This window comes from Apus apus, chromosome 16 (assembly GCF_020740795.1).
Source record: "Apus apus isolate bApuApu2 chromosome 16, bApuApu2.pri.cur, whole genome shotgun sequence".
Lineage (NCBI taxonomy): Eukaryota > Metazoa > Chordata > Aves > Apodiformes > Apodidae > Apus > Apus apus.
In genome coordinates this window covers 164,743-186,972 of record NC_067297.1, presented here as the reverse complement: position 1 = coordinate 186,972, position 22,230 = coordinate 164,743, and the positions used below count along the sequence as shown (strand labels likewise).

At 59.4% G+C, this 22,230-nt stretch overlaps 3 protein-coding genes across 4 annotated transcripts; 2 read left to right on the top strand and 1 right to left on the bottom strand.

The window, feature by feature from the left end:
• The first annotated feature begins 6,249 nt into the window (after window positions 1-6,249).
• On the top strand, window positions 6,250-9,165 carry PLA2G3 (phospholipase A2 group III). Its single transcript, XM_051634370.1, has 7 exons — window positions 6,250-6,676; window positions 6,752-6,884; window positions 6,967-7,101; window positions 7,235-7,740; window positions 7,850-7,979; window positions 8,101-8,235; window positions 8,454-9,165. Exons 1-7 carry the CDS (start codon window positions 6,250-6,252, stop codon window positions 8,653-8,655), a joined length of 1,668 nt encoding a protein of 555 aa, XP_051490330.1. The 3' UTR covers window positions 8,656-9,165.
• Window positions 9,166-9,270: 105 nt separating this feature from the next.
• INPP5J (inositol polyphosphate-5-phosphatase J) lies at window positions 9,271-17,809 on the bottom strand. Of its 2 annotated transcripts, XM_051633685.1 has the most exons (12): window positions 16,999-17,809; window positions 15,958-16,068; window positions 14,340-14,448; window positions 13,629-13,745; window positions 13,383-13,558; window positions 12,672-12,783; window positions 12,176-12,285; window positions 11,646-11,835; window positions 11,271-11,408; window positions 10,812-10,904; window positions 10,454-10,558; window positions 9,271-10,332 (listed from the first exon to the last, which is right to left on the bottom strand). In XM_051633685.1, exons 1-12 carry the CDS (start codon window positions 17,784-17,786, stop codon window positions 9,712-9,714), a joined length of 2,670 nt encoding a protein of 889 aa, XP_051489645.1. In that variant the 5' UTR covers window positions 17,787-17,809; the 3' UTR covers window positions 9,271-9,711. The 2 variants fall into 2 exon arrangements, with proteins under 2 accessions (XP_051489645.1, XP_051489646.1); XM_051633686.1 differs by lacking the exon at window positions 10,812-10,904.
• Window positions 17,810-20,337: 2,528 nt separating this feature from the next.
• On the top strand, window positions 20,338-21,951 carry SELENOM (selenoprotein M). Its single transcript, XM_051633687.1, has 5 exons — window positions 20,338-20,470; window positions 20,544-20,579; window positions 20,658-20,692; window positions 21,101-21,179; window positions 21,272-21,951. The coding sequence occupies exons 1-5, from the start codon at window positions 20,348-20,350 to the stop codon at window positions 21,482-21,484; spliced, it is 486 nt and encodes a 161-aa protein (XP_051489647.1). The 5' UTR covers window positions 20,338-20,347; the 3' UTR covers window positions 21,485-21,951.
• The last annotated feature ends 279 nt before the right edge of the window (window positions 21,952-22,230 follow it).

The following is a 22,230-nucleotide window of genomic DNA, read 5'->3' as shown; positions in this document are numbered from 1 at the left end:
GGTTCTTATTTGTGCTTTCCAAGAGAAAATTGCCAGCTCTGCTTTGCCCATGTTGTGGATCCAAAATAGATTGATGGAAATGAGTCCTTGTTCCTGCCTCCCTGGAGAACCTCTGAAAATAGTCAGCTCCAGAGGGTGTAAGTTTACAGGATGACTGTACATGTGGCCTCAGTCTGGAGGCCTGAGAGCTTATGAAGCTGCCCTGGCCCTCCAAGTTGACTGACATGAACACCAGGATTAATTAAAGCAGCGTTGGAGGTGCTGTCAGTATTTAAAATAAAAGCAAGCCACCTTCAGATGATTACTTGCCGTTTCTTCAAGGGTACTCGAATAGCAAGCAGGTTTCTGGAAGTGCAGCTGGATTTGCTAATTAACTGAGTGGTGTTCTAGGCCAGGTTCACTCCTCCACGGGCTTCTTCTGCTGCTCATGAAACTCTGGTGCTACTGCCAAGTCACCATCCCTGGGAGTGGTACAGAGACAGGACATCATCTCTGGCTGGGGAAAAGGAAGCTCCTAAGTCCCAGTCAGTTGGTCACCTTCACTGCAATCCCTTGTGCTGCCTTGTCTCTGGGCTGTTCATCAGGCTTGCTCTCTGTAGAAAATGTGGTTCTGTGTGTATCTGCCTTGTTTCTAGGCTGGCCCTACAAATGGGAGGCACAACAACAATTTCACTGGACTGAGCCAGGAGAGGCCCAGGGTCTGGTTGCACCAGACACAGCTCTAGCTGGAAGGAGGAATTCCCTAGGGCTTAAGGAGGGCACCAACTTAATTTTGCTCCTTCCTTTTTCAAAACCAGGGAGACTGGCTTTATCAGATGTGCAGGGTTAAAGGAGGAAACCTCAGACTTTTAGGCTTGTTCTGCACTTGTTCCCCCTTTGCTGAGCTGGAGAATGGTGTCAGTGTGACACAGACGGCTGCAGTTCAGGGTGATCGGGCTGCAGCCCTGCCAGCAGAACCACCCCATGGGGCTGCTGGGCTCCAGGTGGAGCTGGCTGCACCCCTGGCCCCAGCTCTGCACACACTGGAAGTAATGCAGGCACACATGCTGTGGCCTGTTGGTCTTATTCTGCATGTTAACGATTCACCCAGCCCAATGCAGCACTTCCTGCTGTGGGCACCCAATCTCCCCATCAACTGTAGGAGCCCACAGTGAGAGCCAAGTATGTTGGAATTCACGCAGGAATTGTCTCCTGTTGTGGTCCCTTCATCTCATTTCTAAAGAGATGAAAGTACCAGCACACAGTTTCCCTAGGACACCAAAGAAAAGGAGACTGTGCTTTCCAAAAATGTCCCAACCCTGTGAACTTTTGTCAAGGTTTAATGCTGGGTTGGCAACTAAATGAGTAACAGATGTTGTTACTAAGCCCTCTCCCTCCCCAGAGGAGAGGAAAGGAAATAAGGGAGAGACACCTACAGGTTGGAAACTAAACTACACAGCTTTAATGAAACCCTACTGATGAAAAGGAAAATAATTAAATTTATAAAAATCTATACATAAAAATATATATTTTTAATGAGACCACCATTGAATCCCATCCCGTAATGCTGATGTCACCACTGAGGTTGCAAGGACAGCCCTGGGAAAGCCACACACTGAGTTCCTGAATCCTATTTGGAGCTGGATGCAGGAACACATGTATCTGGATTAAAGGCAGACAGATTAATGGAATCCTCCTAGAATGCCGGCCGTGGATGAAGAGAATTTTGCCCTAGTGATTCCTCAGCTTCATACCAAGTAGGACATGTATGGGCTAGAATACTGTGTTGGGTCAGTTTGGGTCACCTGTCCAATACACTCTTTCCCACAAGAGGGTCACAGGTATTAACCTTTTTCCTCCCTTTTGTTTCTGGAGCACAAGTAGTTCAGCAGAACCAAGCAGTGGCTTTGGTGCTGCACACCACTCTCCAGCAATAAGTATAAACACAGAGGGTTAACAGTCCTAGAAACAGATACTGACTGAAAAAGAAGCTGTTAATTTCAGCAAGTGAAACTACTTAGAAGAGACTTAAGTGAAAAGTAAAAATACTAAAAGAGAAAAACAGTTCTGTCCTGGCTCCAACCGGGATGCACTTTCTACTTGCCAGCCCACAGGATTTCTGCCAAACCTCCACACATGGTGACAAGTGGGTCCCTGCTCCTCCTGCTATTGGCCAACCCAGGTCCTGCTGACTCATCACTTACCTGACCTTCACCTGCAGGTGCAGTGATATTTATCAGCCAGGTACCAGCTCCTGCTTGCAGAGCTTGATTCCTTCCAGGTAGTTCCCATAATTTAAGGGAAGGTTTCATGAGGGCAGTGAAACCAGGCTCCTTCCAGGTACACAATGGCATTGAGAGTTGTCTAGGGGTCACAGGAAAGCAAAAAATGGTGAGAATTTCCTTCTAGCACCAGAATCTGACCTCTTACAGAGAACTTGTGTGTCTTGGGGAGATTTTGGAGAAGCTTTCTTCTTAATTTTTCTTATGTCTTGGGGGGTCTCTGTATTTTCTTACAGGTATAGCTGTTTAACAGAGACCGTGGGAGCAGACAAGATGCCACAAAAACAGCAGAAGAGCCTGACTCCCAGCATGTTCCAGTGCCACTGGCTGATGGAAAGCCTGAGCTCTGCTCCTGACAGCCCAGCCACCCCTGTGTAGCAGCCTGGAGCTCCTGCCTGCTGTGTGCTGAGGGTGCCCACAGAAGTATGACAGAGTGGTCCCAGCATGGGGTCTTGGTGCTGAAGGAGGGGACCCAGGTGGGACAAAGATGAGACATGGAGCCACAGTTTGACCCAGGCAGAGATGGGTGACAGATGTAGTGGAGCCCAGGGAGAGACTGCATCAGCTGCCAACTGAGGACTGCCAACCCACCATGTCCTGGCAGGTGATGGAGAGACTTGGCAGATGGAGGGACCTGGTGCATGGTGGAGTCCATAGCAGCCCTCAAGAGTCTCCCCTGGGTCTGCAAGCTGGTTGAATTTATAACCTCAGCTCAGGTGTGAAATAATTACATTATCCCTTTGCTTGCTCCAGCTCTTGTTTTGGCTTCCATCCAACGCTCCATGTCCATAGCCCTGGATGCCCTGTTGAACAAGATGGATGTGTGTTCATCCTTTCTTCTTTTTATCTCCACAAAGTTGTAAGTTCCAGTGGAAAGCAGAAAGGCTTGTATCCATATATGCAATGCCACTGTGGATGCCCACATGAAGGGAAACATCCCAGTATGGTCCTTGTGCCACGTGGTGTTTACATGCAGGACTTGGCTGAGGTTGCCCAGGGCTCTGCAGAGCCAAGTGCTCTCGCTGCTTGCACTGCAAAAAACCTCAGGCTCCTCTGGCTCTGCCCTGGGCAGGGAACCAGCCCCTTCTTCAGAGAGGGGAGGGCTGTGCTCCCCATCCCTGGTGCCTGTCCTGCAGGAGAATGAGTGGAACATGGCCAGCAGCACTCAGGGTACACATCTTGCTTGCGTGCAGGCAGCCAGCAGTGCTGCTGGCTGGGGCAAAGGGCAAGGCCAGACAGGGGGCAGATAGGGATGTCTCAGCTCTGGGACACAGACGAGGTCCGTGGTCTGGCAGTCACCCACACAGTCCAGCAATCCAGGCCCTGCCTGCAGGATGTCCCCATAGGAGGCATCACCCCAATGCCTGTGTGGGCCTGGGGGTGCAAGCGGAGAAGGAATGAGCTCTGCTGTGACCTGAAGTTCAGAGCAGATAATGTCCCACTTCTCCTCCTCTCCTGCAGCCCAAGGAAGCTGAGCTGTATCCCTGACCAGCTCAGTAACCTCCACCAGCCTTGCTCCATTATGGGATGTCTGTCTTGTACTGGGGAGTCCCAAATGCAATGTGGTGGGCAGAGCAAGGGGGCAGGTTGTTTTACTAGCCCATAGTTGTACTTGTGCCAACCTAGCCTGGGACCTGCTGGCCATCCTGACCACAGGGGACTGCAGATGGTGGCACTTCTGGCACAGCCACTGCTCTTTCTGGCAGGCTCAGTGGTGCCCCAAGCACTGCAGAGCAGTGTGGGCAGAGCAAGCCCTTGGCATCCCAGCCCCATGCCAGCCTTGCTTGCAACCTTGAACCACATCAGCAGAAGCAGGCTCAGTGCTGAGGGCACTGCCCGCTGGGGCAGGCAGCCAGGGGCTTGGCTGTGCACCCTGCCTGGCTGCACCCGGGCCTCACCCCAGCAGCAGGACAGCAGTCACCCAGCGCAACAGTGGCACGGGCATGGGACCAGCCATGTCCCCCCAACAGCTGTTTGCAGGGTGAAGGCCAGGGCACTGGGTATCCCTCTTTATCTTGTTGTCTTCCAGACCAACCCAAGCTAGGTTCCAAGTCCCTGATGTGCTTACACACTTGGCAGCCAAAGCTGTGCCCTGCAGATCTGGGGCTCTCTCTGCGGGGCACCCACAGGGCTGCAAGCACAGCCCTGTCACAGGGCAGTCCCAGGGGCACTGAGGGTGCAGGGGACAGGAGTGCAGTGTGGCAGCAGGCTTTGACATTCCTGGGGGGTGGCGGAAGGCCAGTTTGCCTGGGGCTGGCATATCTCTTAGCAGAGCCTTCCGCAGCTCTGGCACACTGGCACTCATCCTGCTTGGTCAACTCAGACCTCCAGGGTGGAAATGTCCTTCCATGGGACAGGGCCACCTGAGCCTAGAGGTGGCCTTGCCAGGTGCCAGAGCAGCTGGGAGATGTCTGTGACACCTCAGGTGATGTGACTGGTAGCAGCTGGCAGCCATGTCACAGCTGCAGAGTGGACTCTGCCCAGTCTGTGGCACTGGCTTCTGTTCATGCTGTTTGGGAAACCCTGATGAGGTGAGATAAGGCTCCACTGCCTCATCTGGCTGCCGGCCCTCCTGCCCTGCAGCACGCCAGGCTGCACAGAGCTCTGCAAACTGCCCTGCTCACCCCCAATGTGCAGAACTCCAGCAGGGCTGAACATCAACCTGGGCAAGTAAATAACCCCCAGGCTGGCTTGGGAAGCACGAGCTGGACTGGAGGCATCATGGTGGCTCTCTCTCCCTTCCCTTTCCAACCCCTTCTTGGCAGAGAGAAGTGAAGCTGGACTCCAGCGGGCCACTTCTCTGGGGCAGGGCCAGCATTGCTCTGGGAGGCATGAACAATGCAACAGGATGGGGGTTCCTGGACCCACTGGCCACCCTGTGCAACATTTCCCCAGGGCACTGGGGCCATCAAGGGGTGGAGGGTGGGCACTGCCCCCCAGTCCAGCCATGCTCCTGGGGTATTTCCAGGGGAGACAGAGCCTGGTTCCCAGGTGGGAAATGTACCAGCACAGACTGGGCCATCATCTGGAAAGCAGTTCTGTTGGGACAAACAATGGGATTCTGCTAGGCACTGGTGAAGCAAGAGCCAGAGATGTGTCCTCACAGCAGAAGCCACCAGCAGCTCTGGCTGCCCTGTGCAGGGTGCTGCCAGCAGAGCAGGGCAGAGGAGCACCGCGGGGGGGGGGGCTGCATCACTGTGTCACCTCCAGCCTGAGCTCACCTGGGTGGGGTGTGGACTTGCTAGAGTGACTCTAGCAAAGGGCCGTCATGGTGGTGAAGGGGCTGGAGTATCTGTTCAGTGAGGAGAGTTTGTTTGCTCAGCCTGGAGCAGAGGGAGTTAAGGGGGATCTTGTTACTGGGTAGAAATACCTGCAGGGAGGGTGCAAAGAGGACAGAGCCTGGCTCTTCCCATTGGAGCCCAGTGACAGGACAAGGTGCAGGGTGCCCAGGGAGGCTGCAGTCTTCATCCTTGGAGATAGTCAACACCCAACCAGACTCGACTGTGCGGCAGCTTCAGTAGGGGCTGGAGAGGAGCACGGCCCGTGATCCGCGCTGTGCACAGCGTCACTGGCACGCACAGCCCGACACTCCCTGCAGGTGCGCGCACACGCTCGGGCACGCGAGGGACACGGGCACCTGCACCCCCTGCACGCACACACGGGGGTGTGCACGCGAGGCGGGTGTGCAGACACTTGTACAGACCGACACGGTCACTCCTGCCCAGATACAGACACGTGCCCCTGTGCCCCCCGGGGCTCTGCTCCCGCAGGGGAGCTGCGCCTGGCGGGGCCGCGCAGGGAGGCCAGCCCGGGCAGCCACGGCAGCAGCTGAGCAGACACGGGCGGGCCCGGGACAGGGGGAGCTGGCACCGGGGGCAGGAGGACGGGGCGGTGACCGGGGCCGCCGGGCGCGGCCCAATCAGCGCTGGCTCCGCCGCCAGGCGCGGGCTTAAACAGGGGCGCGCGGGGGAGCGCGCGGCGCCGCGAGATGTGGGCACGTGGGGTGCTCGCCTGCGCGGCGCTGTGCGCTTGCGCGCGCGCCTGGCCCGGTGGTGCCGTGTGCGCGCGGCGGGTGGCGGGCGCGGGCGGCGCGCGCTACGTGGCCTTCCTGGGCGGCGGGCCCGGCCCGGCCGCGCTGGTGGAGGCCGCCTGGGGCGCGCGCGGCCGCATCCGCGCCTGCTGGACCCGCCGGGACCCGCGCCTGGCGCGCGCCTTCCTCGCCGCCTGCGTCCGCCGCGCGCCCGCTGCCCCCGGGGCCGCGCTGCGGCGGGACCTGGCCGCGCTCTGGCGCCGCCGCGCGGGCTGCGCCGATCCAGAGCCCGTGGGGTCCCCCCGCCGCCGCCCGCGGGGCTGGACGCTGCCGGGCACGCTGTGGTGCGGAGCCGGCGACTCGGCGGGGCACTCCGGCGAGCTGGGTACGGGGGCGGGCGGCGCGGGTCGGGCACGCCCCCGTTCTCACTGCGGGCCGTGCTCACCGGCGCTGCCCGCAGGTCTCTTCCGCGGCCCCGACCGATGCTGCCGGGAGCACGACCAGTGCTCGGCACAGATCGCAGCACTGCAGTTCAGCTACGGCGTCCGCAACTACCGCCTGCACACCGTGTCCCACTGCGACTGCGACGCCAGGTGTGCTGCGGGGCGGGCCGGGGAGGGAGGACGGGGGACACTGGGAGGCCACCGGGCCGCTCACCGCCCCCTCTGCCTCTAGGTTCCGACAGTGCCTGCTGGCCCTCAACGACACCATCTCCAACATCATCGGCGTCACTTTCTTCAACGTGCTAGAGGTGCCGTGCTTCGTGCTGGAAGAGAGCGAGCAGTGCGTGCAGTGGCACTGGTGGGGAGGGTGAGTGCCGGGGGGTGCCCGCTGCTGCCGCGGCCCCACGCGTGCCCTGCCGGGTGCCGCACCGGCTGCAGGGGATGCAGCTTGGCCATGGCAGGGCTGGTGTGTCATACCTCATGGCATGTGGTGTTCCCAGGTGTGAGCGTTACGATGTTGTGCCCCTGGCCAGGATGGTGCAGCAGAGTCAGTACCGCTACAGCCCGCTCACGGAGGAGGCGGGCAGCCCTGTGGTGCAGCCCTCGGGCAAGGGGGCAAAGCCCTCCAGAGCAGGGCGCAAGAGGCTCCAACAGGGACAGGTGCAAAACCTTGGGCTTCGCCGGGCATGGAAACCTGCAACAGCCCAGCAGCTACGGGGCCCAAGTACCTTGTCCTCTGCGTCCACCAGGGAAAAGGCTGAGCCCACAACCAGGCATCCAGCAGTGCAGAGGGAGCTGGAGCCTGGCCCCCCAACAGCAGTGAGCGTGTTGGAACAGGATCTTGCTCGAGGAAGGCAAGTGCTAGGAGAAGCACAGCTGAGTGCTGGGAGCTCAGCAGCCCCTGCCAGCACGGCCTGCCCCAGCAATGGCATTGTCAGACCCAGCCTGGCCACAGAGTGGAACAGAGCCACCCCCGGGCCTGCTGTGGAGGGGGGCAGGCAGCAGGGTGAGTTGGTCCTGGGGGCAGAGGGTGTGCCACAGCAGGGGTGTCCCCAGGCCTCAGGCCCTTGGGGTCATGAGCCAGGGGTGCTCCTTACCTGCCTTGCTGTCCTCAGGCCTGGGCAGGGTGTGCAGGTGCCACAAGCACCTGGATAAGTGTGAGCACCAGATTGCACCCCATGAGGTAAAGTACCAGCTGCACAATGTGGATACACGGACCCTCTTCCACTGCAACTGCACTCGCAGGTGTGTGTCCAGGAGAATAAGGCAGGGCTTGTCCCACCATCACGGCCACTGTGTGCAGATAGTTTGAGACCCAGCCCACCCTTGCCAGCAGCTGCTGACCACTGCCATCCTGTGCCTACAGGCTGGCGCGGTTCCTGCGCAGGGCAAGGGACATCAGTGACGTGGAGGTGGCTGACCTGGCTGACCGCATTGCCATGGGCTGCTTTGTGCTGGAGCCACCCACTGATTGCATCCCGGGTGAGGGGCCACAAGACAGGTGAGTGGGGAGGGGCAAGGGAACATGGTCTGTGCAGGTCTTCCCACCACCCTGTATAGGCAGGAAGAATGCCCTGGTGGGGCTGGGTGCTGCCTTGCAGGCTTGGCCTGCAGCTGCCTTGCGTTATCCCCAGCTCTGCTGTGAGTGGGGCTGGGGTGGAAAATGGCTGTCAATGCAGCAGCATCGCAGTGATGCTCACAGCTTTGCTTCTCTGACAGCTGTATCACAGTGCCCAGGGCCATGCTAGTACCTGCGCAGTATCTCAAAAAGACCATGAGACACTGGGGTCTTCCACATGTGAGCTCCAAGGCCAAGCATCCAGAGCGGAAGATGGACAGTGGTGGCACCCTCTATGAGCAATGCTTGCGGCTTGCCTTGGAGCAGCAGCCGGGCACTCCCCACCACACAGTCCCCCAATGATGATGAGCATTGCCTCACTTGGGAAGATGTGCTGTGCAGCAGCCACGGAGTGGAGCGGCTCGATTTCTGGTCCTTGAGACAAAGTCTGGCACAGAGTGCAGCTGCATGGAGCTATGGCTGGAGTGGGGCAGGCAGACGGACTGAAAAGCCTCTCAAGGAGCTGTGGCTGCAGGACAGTGGCTGCCATCTGTGAGCATCAAAGCAAGGGGAACAGGAGGGCTTGAGAAAGGGAAAAATCCACCATCTTCCTTCGCTATTGTGCCCTGGGACAGTAGGGATGGCAGGGCTCCCACCCCTGGACTTGTGCCCCTCCAGCTGGTGGGGTGCTGAGCAGTGTGCCATAATCCTGGCCTCCTTCCTTAGGCAGGAGGAGAGGGGGTGCAGGTGGGCTGGGGTCTGCACCAGCTCCCAGCCCTAAAGCGAGGTAGGGGGGCAATAGCCAGAGGCAGGCCCAGGGCTCTGCCCCCTATGTGCAGCAGAAGATAAATAAAGGATGATCCGAGTGTGGCATGTGGTGCTGTGGCTAAGGCTGCTCCCTCTCTTCATGCTGTGGCCCCCACCCCAGGAGCTGATCCTGATCACTGCAGTAAGCACAGTGCAGCTGAGGTGGGCAGGATGGTTTATTTTGTTGCTTGCACTATGTCCAAGGCTGAGGCACGATGGTAGCAGCAGGGAAGGAGCAAGCTTCAATCTCAGGGGTACCCTGGGGTAGTCCTTACTCTAACCCATTATTGCCACCAGAGCCCTGTCCCGGTCTCCTGCCCAACCTCAGATGTGAGATGTGAGGCCAGCACTCTTCCCATGGGACTGAAGGGTCTGCTGCTTGGAATTTCATGAGGGGCTCCCTCCTACTGCATTCAAGCAGCCTTGCCCTTCCCTGTACCACCTCCAAGCCCTGCCAGGGCTGGGGGAGCAAGAGGGGGACCCACCTGCCAGGCACACAAGAGGGGTGAGGAGTCACTGCAATAAATAAGAGAGGAGGGTGTCTCAGCAGGAAAGTGGCAGAGGAAAACACACAGCAAGCCCACAATGGGGAGGAAGGAAGGGGACACTGCATCAGTGGCCCATGGCACAGCTAGGGCTGTCCCACTCCTGGGGGCTGTTCCCCTCCTTTGGGGAGGTGCTGCAGCCTGGGGGGCTGGTGGGGCTCATCCTCCGGCACAGGTAGCCCCGGTCCATACTCTCCCTCCGCTGGCCTATGGCCTGGTCAATCGTCTCCAAGCGCAGCGCAGGCAGTAACCCCAGGCTTCTGGGGTCAGCTCTGGCCAGGACATTGTCTGCAGAGACGCGTCGGGGGCCACCCTGCTCCCTCACAGTCTGGGAGAAGAAGCTGCCCTCGTGGCTGTCAGCTGCCTGCCCTGGCTCCTTGGCTTTGGCTCCACTGCATGCCGGCTCCTCCTGGGGCAAGTGGATGGTGGGGATGTCCCCAGGGAGGCCCCGCCGGCTCTGGGGGGAAGGGCTGCGGCTCATACCCCTGTCCCGACTCGACGGCCGCAGGATGAGGCCCTGGAACTTGGCCAGGCTGGGGCTTCGGCTCCGGTGCCGTTTCATCTTGCCTGGGCTGGGGCTGCGGGACTTGGGGGCCAACAGGACAAGCGTGCTGTCATCCTCCTCTTCAGAGCTGCTGCCTGAGCTGTCTGTGGGACTGCTACCCTCCTCTGACCTGGGCAGGGAGATCTGCACACCTGCATCAGCACTGCTGGCTGATACTCACAGGGAGCTGTGGGACCCACAGCAGTCAAGCCCCCTTACCACATCCCTACCACTGCCCCCAGCCTCACCCGTTGCCCATGCTGACCTGGAAGGGCTCAGTCACGCCAGCGATGCTGCTGGAGGTGTTGCTGTAGTATCCAAGGATGTACTCGCCCTTCCCCTTGGGCAGTGCCTCCTCTGAGAACATCACCTGCAGCCCAGAGACAGCTGATGGGCACCAGGGCTGGGCACAGGGGTGCCCCCTCCCACCTCCAGCCCCACAGAGAGCATTAGCCCCAGTTGAGAGAAGATATCTCTGCTGTCAGCACAGTGGGCCTGCCCAACGCTCAGCATGAAGCAATCCAGAGGTGCCCTCCTGTCCTATCAGGAGCATAAAGAAGCCACTGTCCCTCTGAAATGGGTCACATGTGCCCAGCAAGACAGCAGAGCTGGCCCCAGCTCACCTGTGCACACAGCTGCTTCTCCAGGCAGCGCTCTCCCTCATCACTCCTGGCCCAAACATAGGACACATAGTCCTTAGGGTGCCGAAAGCCCACCTGTGTGCACATACATGGGAGAGCACAGGTGAGAGGGGACACAGGACCATCAGTCCTGTTCAGCACCATCACCTGTGCGCAGCCTTGGCTCTCCTCTCACTCAGTCCTTGAACTCAGCAATGCCCTTGCCCCCAGCACCCCAGCAGTGCGTGGCTTCAGACCCTGTGGGACCACAGAGCCAGAGCAGCAGGAAGAGGTAACTGGTCAAATCCTGCTAACTGCCAGGGCCTCCCAGGAGAAGAAAGTGCAGAGCAAAGGTCCACACCCTGCACCTGTGTCCACTGGTGGGGGGTAGGCAGAAGGGACCTTGCAAAGCTGCGCAGTGCACCCCACTCCCTCTGGTCCCAGCAGCTCCCAAGCCCCTACCCGGTAAAGTCCTATCCAGTCCCAGGAGCTCCGGTGGAAGCCAGCAGCCATCTTGTACCTGACAATTGCTTGCTCAGGCCTGCTCCATTCGTCAGCAACATAAATCTCAACTGGGGGCTTGTCTGCCTTGGAAGCAAACTGAGAGAGACATGTACATGGTGAGCAAGGGCATGCTAAAGAGCTCTGCCCCTGATGCCCAAGGCACCTGTCTAGCACTGGGCTCTCATGCATCCACCACCAGCAGCACGACAGCTGAGCTTGCCAAACAAAAATAAAATAAGCCCCACATGCCCCATCATGCCCTGCATGCACTAGCTGGTCATCTCACCCCTGTGGCTCCTGCCTGTGTGCCTGGTGGCCCTGGATGGTGCCCACCTGCACTGCAAAGATGGCAGCCACCGGTTTGTGGTCGCTGAGCGTGTACTCCATGTGGCTGCAGTAGCAGAGCTGGCTCACTGACAGGATGCTCCGGCTGGGCTGGCGCCCACCTGCGCCAAGCCCAGCACTGGGAGACTTGATCTTCCAGAGGATGCGGTCAGTCCAAGCAGGTTTTCGCTTCTTGGCACTGCAGGGCACAGAGGGGCATCTCTTGCCTGGCAGAGGCCAGTGGGCCCCACCCCACACTGCCTCCCCTGGCACTACAGCACCCACAGGCAGGGGTTGTGGCTCACCTTGGCACACAGCTCAGTGCGGCTGCAGGGACAGACCTACGCTGGCTCCAGCATGACAGTTATCATCCTGCCTGTGCCCACCCCAGCACAGCTCCCCCATCCATCCACACTGGCGTCAGCCCCTGCTCCACTGGCACCAGCACCCACCCTGGCTCAGAACCCTGCCACTCCTGCATCCCCCAGCCCTGCTGCCCCCTCCCAGGCCCAGCAAATCCTTCAGCCCTACTCTCCTACCTGCTGTCATACTTGTTGGTGCCCACGTCAAACTTGAAGGTGGGTGGGAAGTTCAGGGGTCCCTCCTGAAAGCCACTGAGGACAGGCCAGGTGCTCTTGGCAATGTTCAGCTGTGAGAAAGAGAGCAGGTGGGGTAGCACACCAGCCACATGGCCAGACCTCTCTGCAAGCCCCCAAGACCTCTCTGTCCCACACACAGTCACATCCCTGCCCCACTGCTGCAGCCCCATACAGCTCTCAGGGTTTGTCCATGCCATGCAAGCAGCAAGTCTGCAGACCCAATGCCCCCAGCTTTTCTGAGCACAAATGAAGCCTGTGCCCAGCTCCTGCAAAGACCACCTGGGTTGGTGCTACCCCCTCCCCAGAGAGTCAGGGCCCTCTGTGCCCCACAGGCAGCAAGGAGACATGTCCTGCCCCACAGCTGCAGAGGCAGTTTTGGCAAGAGCCAAGTGGCAGGGAGGGGTCCAGGCCGAGGTTGCGTGTTCATCCCTCTCACCTGATCCTTCTCCCAGAGCTGGCTCAGGATGTTGCTGTCAATGGCGTACTTCACAAAGCGGATGTCAAGGCTCTCGATACGGAAGTTGAGGTCCCCAAACCAGAACACGAGGCTGTGGGTGGGAAAGCAATGGGCTGGAAGGGCCAAGACTATTGGAGCCAGGCAGCACTGCAAGGGGAAAGCATCCTCAGCCTGTGGGCAGCCTCCACCTGCAGCACGGGCACTCTCAAGAGCATCAGTGCAGGTCAGTGCTCAGCAGACAGCTTGGCCAGCTACAAGCCCTGCCAGGATCCCTCAGGTAGGAATCAGCAACCATTAACAAAGCAGACCTGACTTCCCTGGGCAGAAATTGAGGGTGGAAATTGCCACTGTGAAGCACCTACCAGACTTGGATCACACAGCCAAGACACTGGGGCAGAGCCAGGCCCTCCACCTCACCAGTCCCAAACCCCAAGAACACCAGCATATCAGGAACCACACTAAGCCTGGATGTGCCCAGGGGAGACCAAGGACCTCTCTTAACACCTACCCCACCGTGCTGGGTGCCCACTGGGCCACAGGACAATTTTGCAGCTCTGCAGGCAGGACCCCATCTCCAAGCTGTGCTGGGATTCCAGGGACAGACCCAGAGCCTATCTGGAGGCGGTCAAGGACAGGGGCTAGCACTAGTGTCATGGTCCAGACTGGGGAGCAAAGTAGTGGGGTACGCACTCATGGTCCAAGATGCCACTGGCTGCACGGCCCTCGAACTGCTGCATGTGCAGTATGGTAGCAAAGTCCTCCTTGCGCTGCTCTGCCTTCTCCAGGTGTGCTGGCAAGTGGCAGTTCAGGAAGCAGACCATGTGGCCGAAGATGGAGAGACGAATGCTCACCCCACCCTTGTTGCCCTGCACCAAAAGGATCCCATGACTCCTCAGGAAGCCAGCCCTCTCCCCTGCTCCACAGGACCACACTCACCCAGTAGCCTCCCAGCCCCGTCCTTGTGCAGTCTGTCTGGATGTCCTGCAGGAAGGGCAGGTGGTAGTACTTGGCAAATACCAGTAGGATCACACCTTGCATCCGCACCGTGCTGACCTGGAATGGGAGCAGGGGCTGAAGCAGGATGGTAACCACAGCAGAGTCCATGGGGCAGCGACAGCTTCCTCCACTTCCAGGCCATAGGGGCAGCACCTCCATCCCCTGCATGCCTCCCATCCTGCAGATGACTAACTGTAAGTCTAGCTTAGGGATATATGCACACCCTCTGGAACTGACAGCTGGGATAGCCCAGCAATGCTAAGGCTTATGTACACTCTGGGGCAAGTGTCCTGTAGGGCTGAACCTGTACTGGGACCCGCAGGCTGCTGCCAGAAGAACAGACTTGTTCCCATTCATCTCCTCGCCCTGATACAATGCAGCAGGCAACATGTGTCCCCAGAGGACCACATGGGAAGCCTAAGGTGCAGAAAAGGGAGCACAAGCTAGACAGCACACTGGTGAGATGCACTGCTAGCTCTCAGGTGGCTCTCTCGCATGCTGCTTGGATGGCAGTGGGCTGTCCCCCCAAGCAGGCTGCCCCACCACACCCCCTCCCTCAACCCAGCAGTCCAGCTCTCCCTCCCCATAGGTGACCTGCCTGGTAAGCAGAAAGGGAACACCAGCTGCCCAACCCGTTTGGGACCTCCTTACCAGGATAAAGTGGAAGGGGCTCAGCACATCCATGAAGAGCTCACTCCATTGATCCGTGAAGAGGGCATCCTTCAGGCGCTTGTTTATCTTAGAGTTCACCTCTTGTAGCCTGGGAGGAAAAGGACAGGTCCTTCAGCAACACCAGGAAGGTGTTTGCATCCCAGCTAGCAAGAGCTCCTTGGGAAAGGTGCCAAATTACAGTGCTGGGGAGCAGGGCCAGATCAGGACAGGGAGACCATGGGTTTAGAGCACAAACCAGCCATATCCCCACTTCAGCAATGATGGGCCACGTGCTAGCAGATGGCATAAGTGACCCTGAACCCACAAAGCTCTGGCCCTTTTTAAAAAAGGAACAGTTCAGCTGCACAGGGATAGGCAACAGTCTGACAAAATCCTATCTCTAGGTTCAAGAGGGGCTTAAGAGACATTTCAGCTGCACCGGTCTCCACAGAGAAGCCAGGTCTCACCAGTACCACAGCACAAGGTGTCGAGACGCATCCTAGCTCTGAGCAGCAGCAAAAAGGTTAATAGTGCTCCTCCCAGCTCAGCAATTAGTGAAGAGAGGGAAGGAGAACATCCGCAGAGATTGGCAGAATCAGGAAATGTCTTGCCCAAAAATATCCAGTGCTTAGGGCACAAAGACATAGGTCAGAAGAAGGACACAGCCAGAGACACCCTGGAGGTGAGGAGCAGCAGGACACCCTGGCCCAGGCAGGACAAAGTCCCAGCAAGTCCCTTGCTGTCAGCTACACCCCCTGCCCCATCCATCCAGGCTCGGGTCTACCTCTGCAGCCCCACCACGCTGGTCTGCAAGGCCAAGGGGACCAGGAGACTGGCTGCAACATAGCATCACAGCTCCCACAGCTTCAGCCTTACATCACTCCCTGCCTGGGGCAAGGAGCACTTGGTGGAGGCCCTGGGAGCCTTCTGGAGGCAGATCCAGCTCTTCCACCTCAGGCCCACAGGCAGAGGCTACTTCTTGCTTCCTGTGCAAAGGCCGTACATCCTTGGTCTTAGCAGGAATCCGCAGACACCACAGCAAACCTCAAGGGACCAGTTTTACCTTAGGCTCTGGCAGAGCTTGCCTCACTAGCCATACCACCAAAGTCATACCACATTGGCACAGCACTGCCCTTGCCAGCAGTTAAGTGTTGCCAGGGGGCACAGAGCCAATCTGGCTGTGAGAGAACAGCAGATTTGTGCCCTTGAGGCCTGAATACCATGGGCAAAGGCTGAGATGAGGAAAATGCTTCCAGATGACCAACAGGGGAGTTAAATGCCTCTAAAGACCTGACCCCACAGCTGCCAGGGCTCATGCCAAGAGCAGCACTCGCCAAGGCCTGGCTCTGCAGAGCACAGGCAGACACGGCCTTTTTGAGGGCTCAAGGCTACTCAGGATTCAATGGTTTTGGTTTCTTTTAGCTATTCCATTTTCCTAGGAGCTGATTCTCCACCTTTTCTGCTATTTTACCACTTGCAATGCAAATCCCTCCCTGCTCACCATACCCCTGGGAGGCTGGGGCTGCAGCTCTTCTATTCCCCACCCCTCAGGGCTATGGAGATTCCCCAAAGAGATGTGGCAGGTCATGGGAGGGAGCCCTGCACTTTACCCTCTTACCCGATGGCGATCATATCTGCATCGTTTCTCTCTCCTGTGTTGAGGTGCAGCAGGGATGTCACATCGTTCGGGGGCATGGCTGTACCCACATTCCACGTGACCACTGTAATGCTTGGGAGGACAAAGGAAGAGCAGGCTAACACTGGAGCTCAGGGGTGTTCCCTGTTGCTCCTGTTCAGCCCTCAGCTCCACCAAGGAAGGTCTCAGCCTTGAACAGTGGTGTCCACAGCTGAAGCTTAGTCAGGCACGTACACCAGGTCCTTAGCTCCCATTTGAGGGAGATGGATCCTTGCCTCTAAATTCCCCCAAAGTCTGCACCTCAGTGTATGGCAAGCCCTGCTGAAGGCCAAGCCCCAGTGAAGTTCTAGAAACCAGCATAAAGAGCCCTCATTTCCATCATCGCAGGCTGGCGCAGCAGGCAGCCTGCAAGACAGGGTGTCCCAGGAAAACAGCTTCCCCTCCCTCCCTTCCCCAGGAATCACACTTTCTGTCAGCTCCTGGGGAAAAGGATCTGGATCTCGGCCTCCACAGCCTGCCCCAGAGCAGGGCCAGCCCCAAGGGCCAGGGCATCGCGTGACAGCAGCGCTGCAAGGCACGCAGCAGTGTCCTTCACCGGCGCAAAGCCACCATCAGTCACAACACATTAATGTCGCTACGCAGCATACGCCAGCGGCCCGCAGGCTCTTTCGGCATCACTAGGACGAGTCACAGGGGACACGTTTCAGCAGTAAGGGAGGGCAGTGCCACCTCATCGCCAGGACTCAGAGACAGCAGGGGCAGATGGCATCCGCTCTACAGCCTGTGCCTCCCACATGCCCCAGCAGCCCATAGCGCGCCCGCGCAGGCAGCAGGCACGGGGCATCCCTCCCTCTCCCTAGCCCCTCACCCCGAACCTCCTCCAGCTGAACGCCACCCACAACACGAAACACGGGGCACCCCCAGCCCACAAGAGGCTCCGCTCACCGCTTCCCAGCAAGGGCAGCTTCGGCCCGGCATCGCTCCTCCCCACCCCGCTCTCCCCCTGCAGCAGCACTCGCTTACCGGAACGCGCCGTTCTCCAGGCCCCGGCCCGAGCAGCCGGGCAGCGAGTCGCCAGAGCCGCTGGAGGATGGCACGCCGAGGGACCTCCCGAACAGGGGCTGCTCGTCTGGCTCCGGCTTGGAGAGGGCTGCGGGCTTGGACAGGCCCACCCGCCCGCCGGCGATGAACTCGCTGGAGACGGCTTTGGGCAGCCCGGCAGCCCGGGGCGAGGAGCCCGCCCAGGCCGAAATGTGGTCGCTGGACTCCGCCTTAGGGAGCATCTCCCTCCGCTCGGCGGGCAGCGGCCTCCCGGGAGCTGCGTGCTCCAAGGGACCGAGCTCGGGGAAGGCGGGCCAGCCCGGCGCCGGGCTGGGGGCTGCCGGGGGCGGCACGGCGGGGCGGGCCGGGGGAGCGCCCGGGCTGGGGGGCAAGAGGCCAGGTAGCGAGAAGCCGTGCGACCCGCCGACCCCCTCCGGCTGGGCCCGGCCAACCTCCAGCGGCAAGGGTCTGGCAGCCCGGCCCGGGGCCCGCTCCTCGGACTCGCCGTGCTGCGTGCAGCCGTAGGAGAAGGGGTCTCCGGCGGAGTCCGGCCGGGAGCTCCGGCGGCCGCTGGGGACAACGCCGCCGGCCCCGAGGAACAGCGCCGCCGGCGCCCCGCTGTCAGGCCGGGGCCGGGCCAAGCCCCCGGGGGCGAAGGGCACGGGCCGCGAGGGGGAGGTTGCGGGCCCAGGGCCCCGCGCGGGGCCGGAGCGAGGCCCCGACGCGGCGGCCGAGCCCTGGTCTGTGCTGCCGCGCCGGGCTGACTCCATCGGGTCCCGAGGGCTCCGGCCCCGCGCGCACCTGCCACCGCCCCGCCCCGGCACGTGACGGCCCGAGCACCGCCTCCTTCCCCCGCCGCCGCGAGGGGCCTGGCGCGCGCCCGCCGGGGTGAGGCGGGACGGCCCCGGGGGCTGGGGCCCCTCAGCTCCCCGAGCCCCTCTCCGAGCGTCCGGGTGCGGCGGGACGCAGCCCCAGGCTCGGCCCGGCCGGGGGCTCGTGTCCGAGCGGTGCTGGGTGCGCAGCCACCAGCAGAGCCAGCGAGCGCCCGTCCCGGGGCCCCGCTAAGCGTCTGCGCTGAGACAGTTGCCTGATGTTGCAAAGTGCGGTAATTTATTAAGGCGGCAGATGTAGCGAGTTCAGGAATTGCCGTCGATCAAACACACTGCACAGAACAGAGCTCCAGTTGGTACTTCCCAGGTAACACCCGACAAAGTGGAAGGTGCAAATCTTACCAAGGTTGCGTCCCTGCCTGGGGAGGAGGGACCTCCGGGCCCTTCAACCCCTTTGGAATCAGCTGGGATTTTCTTCGGCAAAATCAGAGGATTCTAAAGACTAACAGCTTGGCCAGAGAGGTTGTGGAAGCTCCATCCCCTTCTGTATTCAAGGCCAGGTTGGGTGGCGCTCTAAGCAACCTGATCTAGTGTCCCTGTCTGTGCAGGGGGGTTGGATCTAGGTGATTTTTCAGGTCACTCCCAACCCAAACCATTCTGATTCCATGATTCTATGAACTCACACTCCCTGAGGAGGCAAGAGTGGGCTGTTTCTTGTGTGCTGATTGGCACCTGGCAGGCTCACAGTGCTGTTAATTAAGAGAAGGGAAGAGGAGGTAGAACTAACAGCTGTTGCAGATTTGGGGTGTTCCTCAGCTATATTGGCACAACTAGCTTCAGCCTTTGCTTCTGGCTGCTGTTAGCACAACCATCTGGCTACAGCACCTCTGCCCTGTCCTGGTGGCTGCATCAGTTACCAGGGTGGTAAAAACTTCCAAATTGCCAGATTGCAAAGAACCACCAACTCCTTGACTGGGTCTTGGCTTAGATAAGAAAGTAGTCCATCCTTTGCCCCTGCTCATTCCCACGAGATAAGTCCATCAAGTGAGCCTGTGCTCCTTCCCCAGGGCAGACACAAGTTAAGCACACCAATGTGAAACAGTCTGGCCAGATTACCCACTCATGTACATCTGCCCATGTGTGTGCACACCTGCCCTGGCAGACGAGAGGAGAACAGTGGATGTTGTCTACCTGGACTCCAGGTAGACTTGGACTTGCTTTTGACAACTGCTCCCATCAGATTCCCCTGGTGAAGACGCTAATGTCTGGGCTGGATAAGCAGATGTTGAGGTGGCTGAAAACTGGCTGCATGTCTGGATCCAGAAGGTGGTGGTCAGTGGTACAAGGTCTCATTGGAGGCCAGTAACTAGCAGTGTGCCTCAGGGTTCAGTACTGGGTCTAGTCCTGTTTAATATCTTAATTACTGACCCAGATGATGGGACACTGTGTACCCTGAGCAAGTTTACAGATGACACCAAACTGTGAGGAGTAGCTGATTAACAAGAGGCTCATGCATCCATCCAGAGGGACCTGGACAGGCTGGAGAAATGTGCTGGCAGGAACTACCTGAAGTTCAGATAGTTCACCAGGGGAAGTGCAAATTCCTGTCCCTGGGAAGGAACAAGCCCAGGCACCAGGTCATGCTGAGGGCCACCTGTGTGGAAAGCAGCTCTGCATAAAGTACCCTGGTGGTCCTGGTGGACACCACATTGACCATGAGTTCAATGTGTCCTTAAGGCAAAGAAGACGAATGGTGTCCTGGGCTGTATCAGAGGTGTTGTCAGCAGGTCAAGGGATGTTGAGGAGTCAGCAGTCAGACTACCTCTGGAGAGCTGTGTCCAGTGATGGGCTCCCAAAAGCAAGTCCAATAGACATGGACATACTGGAGAGAGGCCAATGAAGGGCCACAGAAACGGTGCATCCTTCACATGACAAGAGGCTGTAAGAGCTGTGATCTTTCAGCCTGAAGAAAAGAAGGCTCAGGAATATTTTATCCATGTGTGCAAATACCTGGAGGGGGGGTGCAGAGAGGAAGGAGCCTGGTTCATGACACTGGTGCTTGGTGGCACCAGTGGACCAGAGGTGGGAGATTCAAGCTGGAGCACAGGAGGTTCTCTCTGCACATCAGGAAACACTTTTTCCTCTGAGGGTACCCAAGCCATGGTACAGGTTTGCGAAGAGAGGTTTGAGACTTCCCCACCTTGGGGTTACTCCAGGGCATCTGGACAGGGCCGTGGGCAGCTGGCAGCAGGTGACCTGCTGGAGCAGGGGCTGGGACTGAAGGACCCCGGAGCTGCCTCGACCTCGACCCCTCTGAGACCTTGTGACTCGGTGATGGGGGATGAGCGCGTGTGTCAGCGTGTGTGCCTGTGTGAGTCTGTCTGTGTCTGCATGCCTGTCTGTCTCTGTGGCTGTTTGTGCGCGCCGGTGCCTCTGCGCACGCGCTCTGTGTTGCTCTCGTGCACCCTGTGCTCGTGCCCGACTCGTGACGTGGCGGCGGGATGCGGCGGGCGCTGCCGCTGCCGGTGTCGCTGCTGTTGGCGGTGCTGGCGGCAGCGGGTGGTCCCGGACGCCCCAGGCTCCACGGGGCCGAGCTGCGGGACCTGGCCCGGGGCAAGGTGGAGGTGAGCGGGGGTGGTGCGGGGTGACTCGACTCCCGGGGTGAGGCAGGGCGTGACGCGGTGTCTCGTCCCGCAGACCTGCGGCGGGTGACGGTTGAACCGGCTGAGGGAGGTAAGTGCCGCCACGGGGGTCGGGCGGGGGCCGAGGCCGCCCCGCCGCTGAGCCGGGCCCGGCCCCCTCTGCCCGCAGGTGAAGGCCTTCGTCACCCAGGACATCCCCTTGTAGTACCCGGCGGCCGCGGCTGCCCGGCGGACCCTCCCGAGCGCGAGACCCCGCGGGGTGGGCGGCGGGGACGGGATATGGAGCGGGACGGGGTGTGAGAGGATGTGAGCAGGATGGAACGGGGGCGGGCCGGGATGGGACAGGGAGAGCCGGCGGGATGGGAAGGTCATGTCAGGATGCAATGGAGGACAGGGTGAGTGAGACAGGATGAGGGATGGGAGGGGATGGAGGACAGGATGGGATAGGCTGAGGGATGGGATGAGATGGAGGATAGGATTAGGTGATGAATGGAGAATGGGATGTTTGCAGGATGGAATGGGATGTGAAGGGGTGGGAGGAAATGGGATGGGATAGGGAGGGGAGCTGCATTGGCCTTCCCAGTACTGCCTGCTCCTTAATGCGCTACCCAGCCATAACCTGGAGATGAAGCACCTCCCTGGTGCTGACCCTGAGCTTGTGCTCCTCAGCCACCGATATGAGGAGCTGGAGGTGAGCCTGCAGCATGGCACCCACCACCGCAGTGGGGGCTGGGGTGGTTGGTGCCCCACCAGTGCCATGCTGCAATCCCTGTCTGTGTGCAGAGAATCCCCCTCAGTGACATGACCCGGGAGGAGATCAACCAGCTGGTGCAGGAGTTGGGCTTCTACCGCAAAGAGACACCTGATGCCCCTGTGCCTGAGGAGTTCCAGTTTGCACCTGCTAGGCCTCTGCCCACCCTGACACCCCACCAAGCTCCTGCTGCTGGTGGCAAGACCCCACCTGAACATGCCAAGAGAGAACATCGAGACCTCTAGCAAGGAGGGGTGCTGTGCTCAGGAGAGGGCCCTGCAGCAAGTCCCCAGCAGCTGGGGACAGTGCTGTGGGGTGGTAAAGGTGCCCCTGCTGTTACTTGGTGCTGCATAGCCTCTGCCCTGAGCAGCTCCAGGCTTGAGCAGGGGCTTCCTGGGCACTGCACACATCCTGGTGGTCCTGCATGCCTGTTGTTGCCCCCCCCTCCTGCAACCTGGCATCTCGGGCTGGTTGGGAGAAGCAGTATTCTTCATGCTCCCTCACCATGACCTGAGGTTTAGGTGACTCCAGGCACTTGGCAGCCAGTATCCTACCTGTGTGGGACAGGATGAAACTCTCAGCAGAAAGCCCCAGGTGCTGAGCGTAGATGTGCTGAGTCCCAGAGGTGAGAGAGCTGCCCTGAGTGGGGTCTGGCTTTACACCCCAGTGGGGCTGTCTCATATCAAGCCCCCAGTAAAGCCCTTGTTTACAACTGGTGCACTGTGTCATCTATCAAGGAGGGTGTGGGAAACTGTTCTTTTCTTCCCAACATCAGTCTAGACAAAATGCCTTTTAAGCCAGCGAAGGCCTCTCCTGATTATGCCCAGCTAACGGACTAAAACAGACTTGCTTCTCAAGGACAACTGAACCCAAAAAAACAGATGTGATCCAGGACAGAAAGGATGGGCGACAAGCCATCCTGTGCCCCTGGCAGTCACCGCCTTGAAGTGGGGCTCATGGACGCTCGTTGGCTCTGGACAGTGACACTGAC

Bases quoted from the DNA above. Each gene is read 5' to 3' on its own strand.
- PLA2G3 (XM_051634370.1), top strand. From the start codon at position 6,250: ATGTGGGCACGTGGGGTGCTCGCCTGCGCGGCGCTGTGCGCTTGCGCG. The intron at 7,102-7,234 runs GTGAGTGCCGGG...TGGTGTTCCCAG, and splicing joins CAGTGGCACTGGTGGGGAGG to GTGTGAGCGTTACGATGTTG. The intron at 7,980-8,100 runs GTGTGTGTCCAG...CTGTGCCTACAG, and splicing joins CACTGCAACTGCACTCGCAG to GCTGGCGCGGTTCCTGCGCA.
- INPP5J (XM_051633685.1), bottom strand. From the start codon at position 17,786: ATGGAGTCAGCCCGGCGCGGCAGCACAGACCAGGGCTCGGCCGCCGCG. The intron at 13,746-14,339 runs GTAAGGAGGTCC...CTCCCATTCCAG, and splicing joins GCCCCTTCCACTTTATCCTG to GTCAGCACGGTGCGGATGCA. The intron at 12,784-13,382 runs GTGCGTACCCCA...TCCCACCCACAG, and splicing joins AGTGGCATCTTGGACCATGA to CCTCGTGTTCTGGTTTGGGG.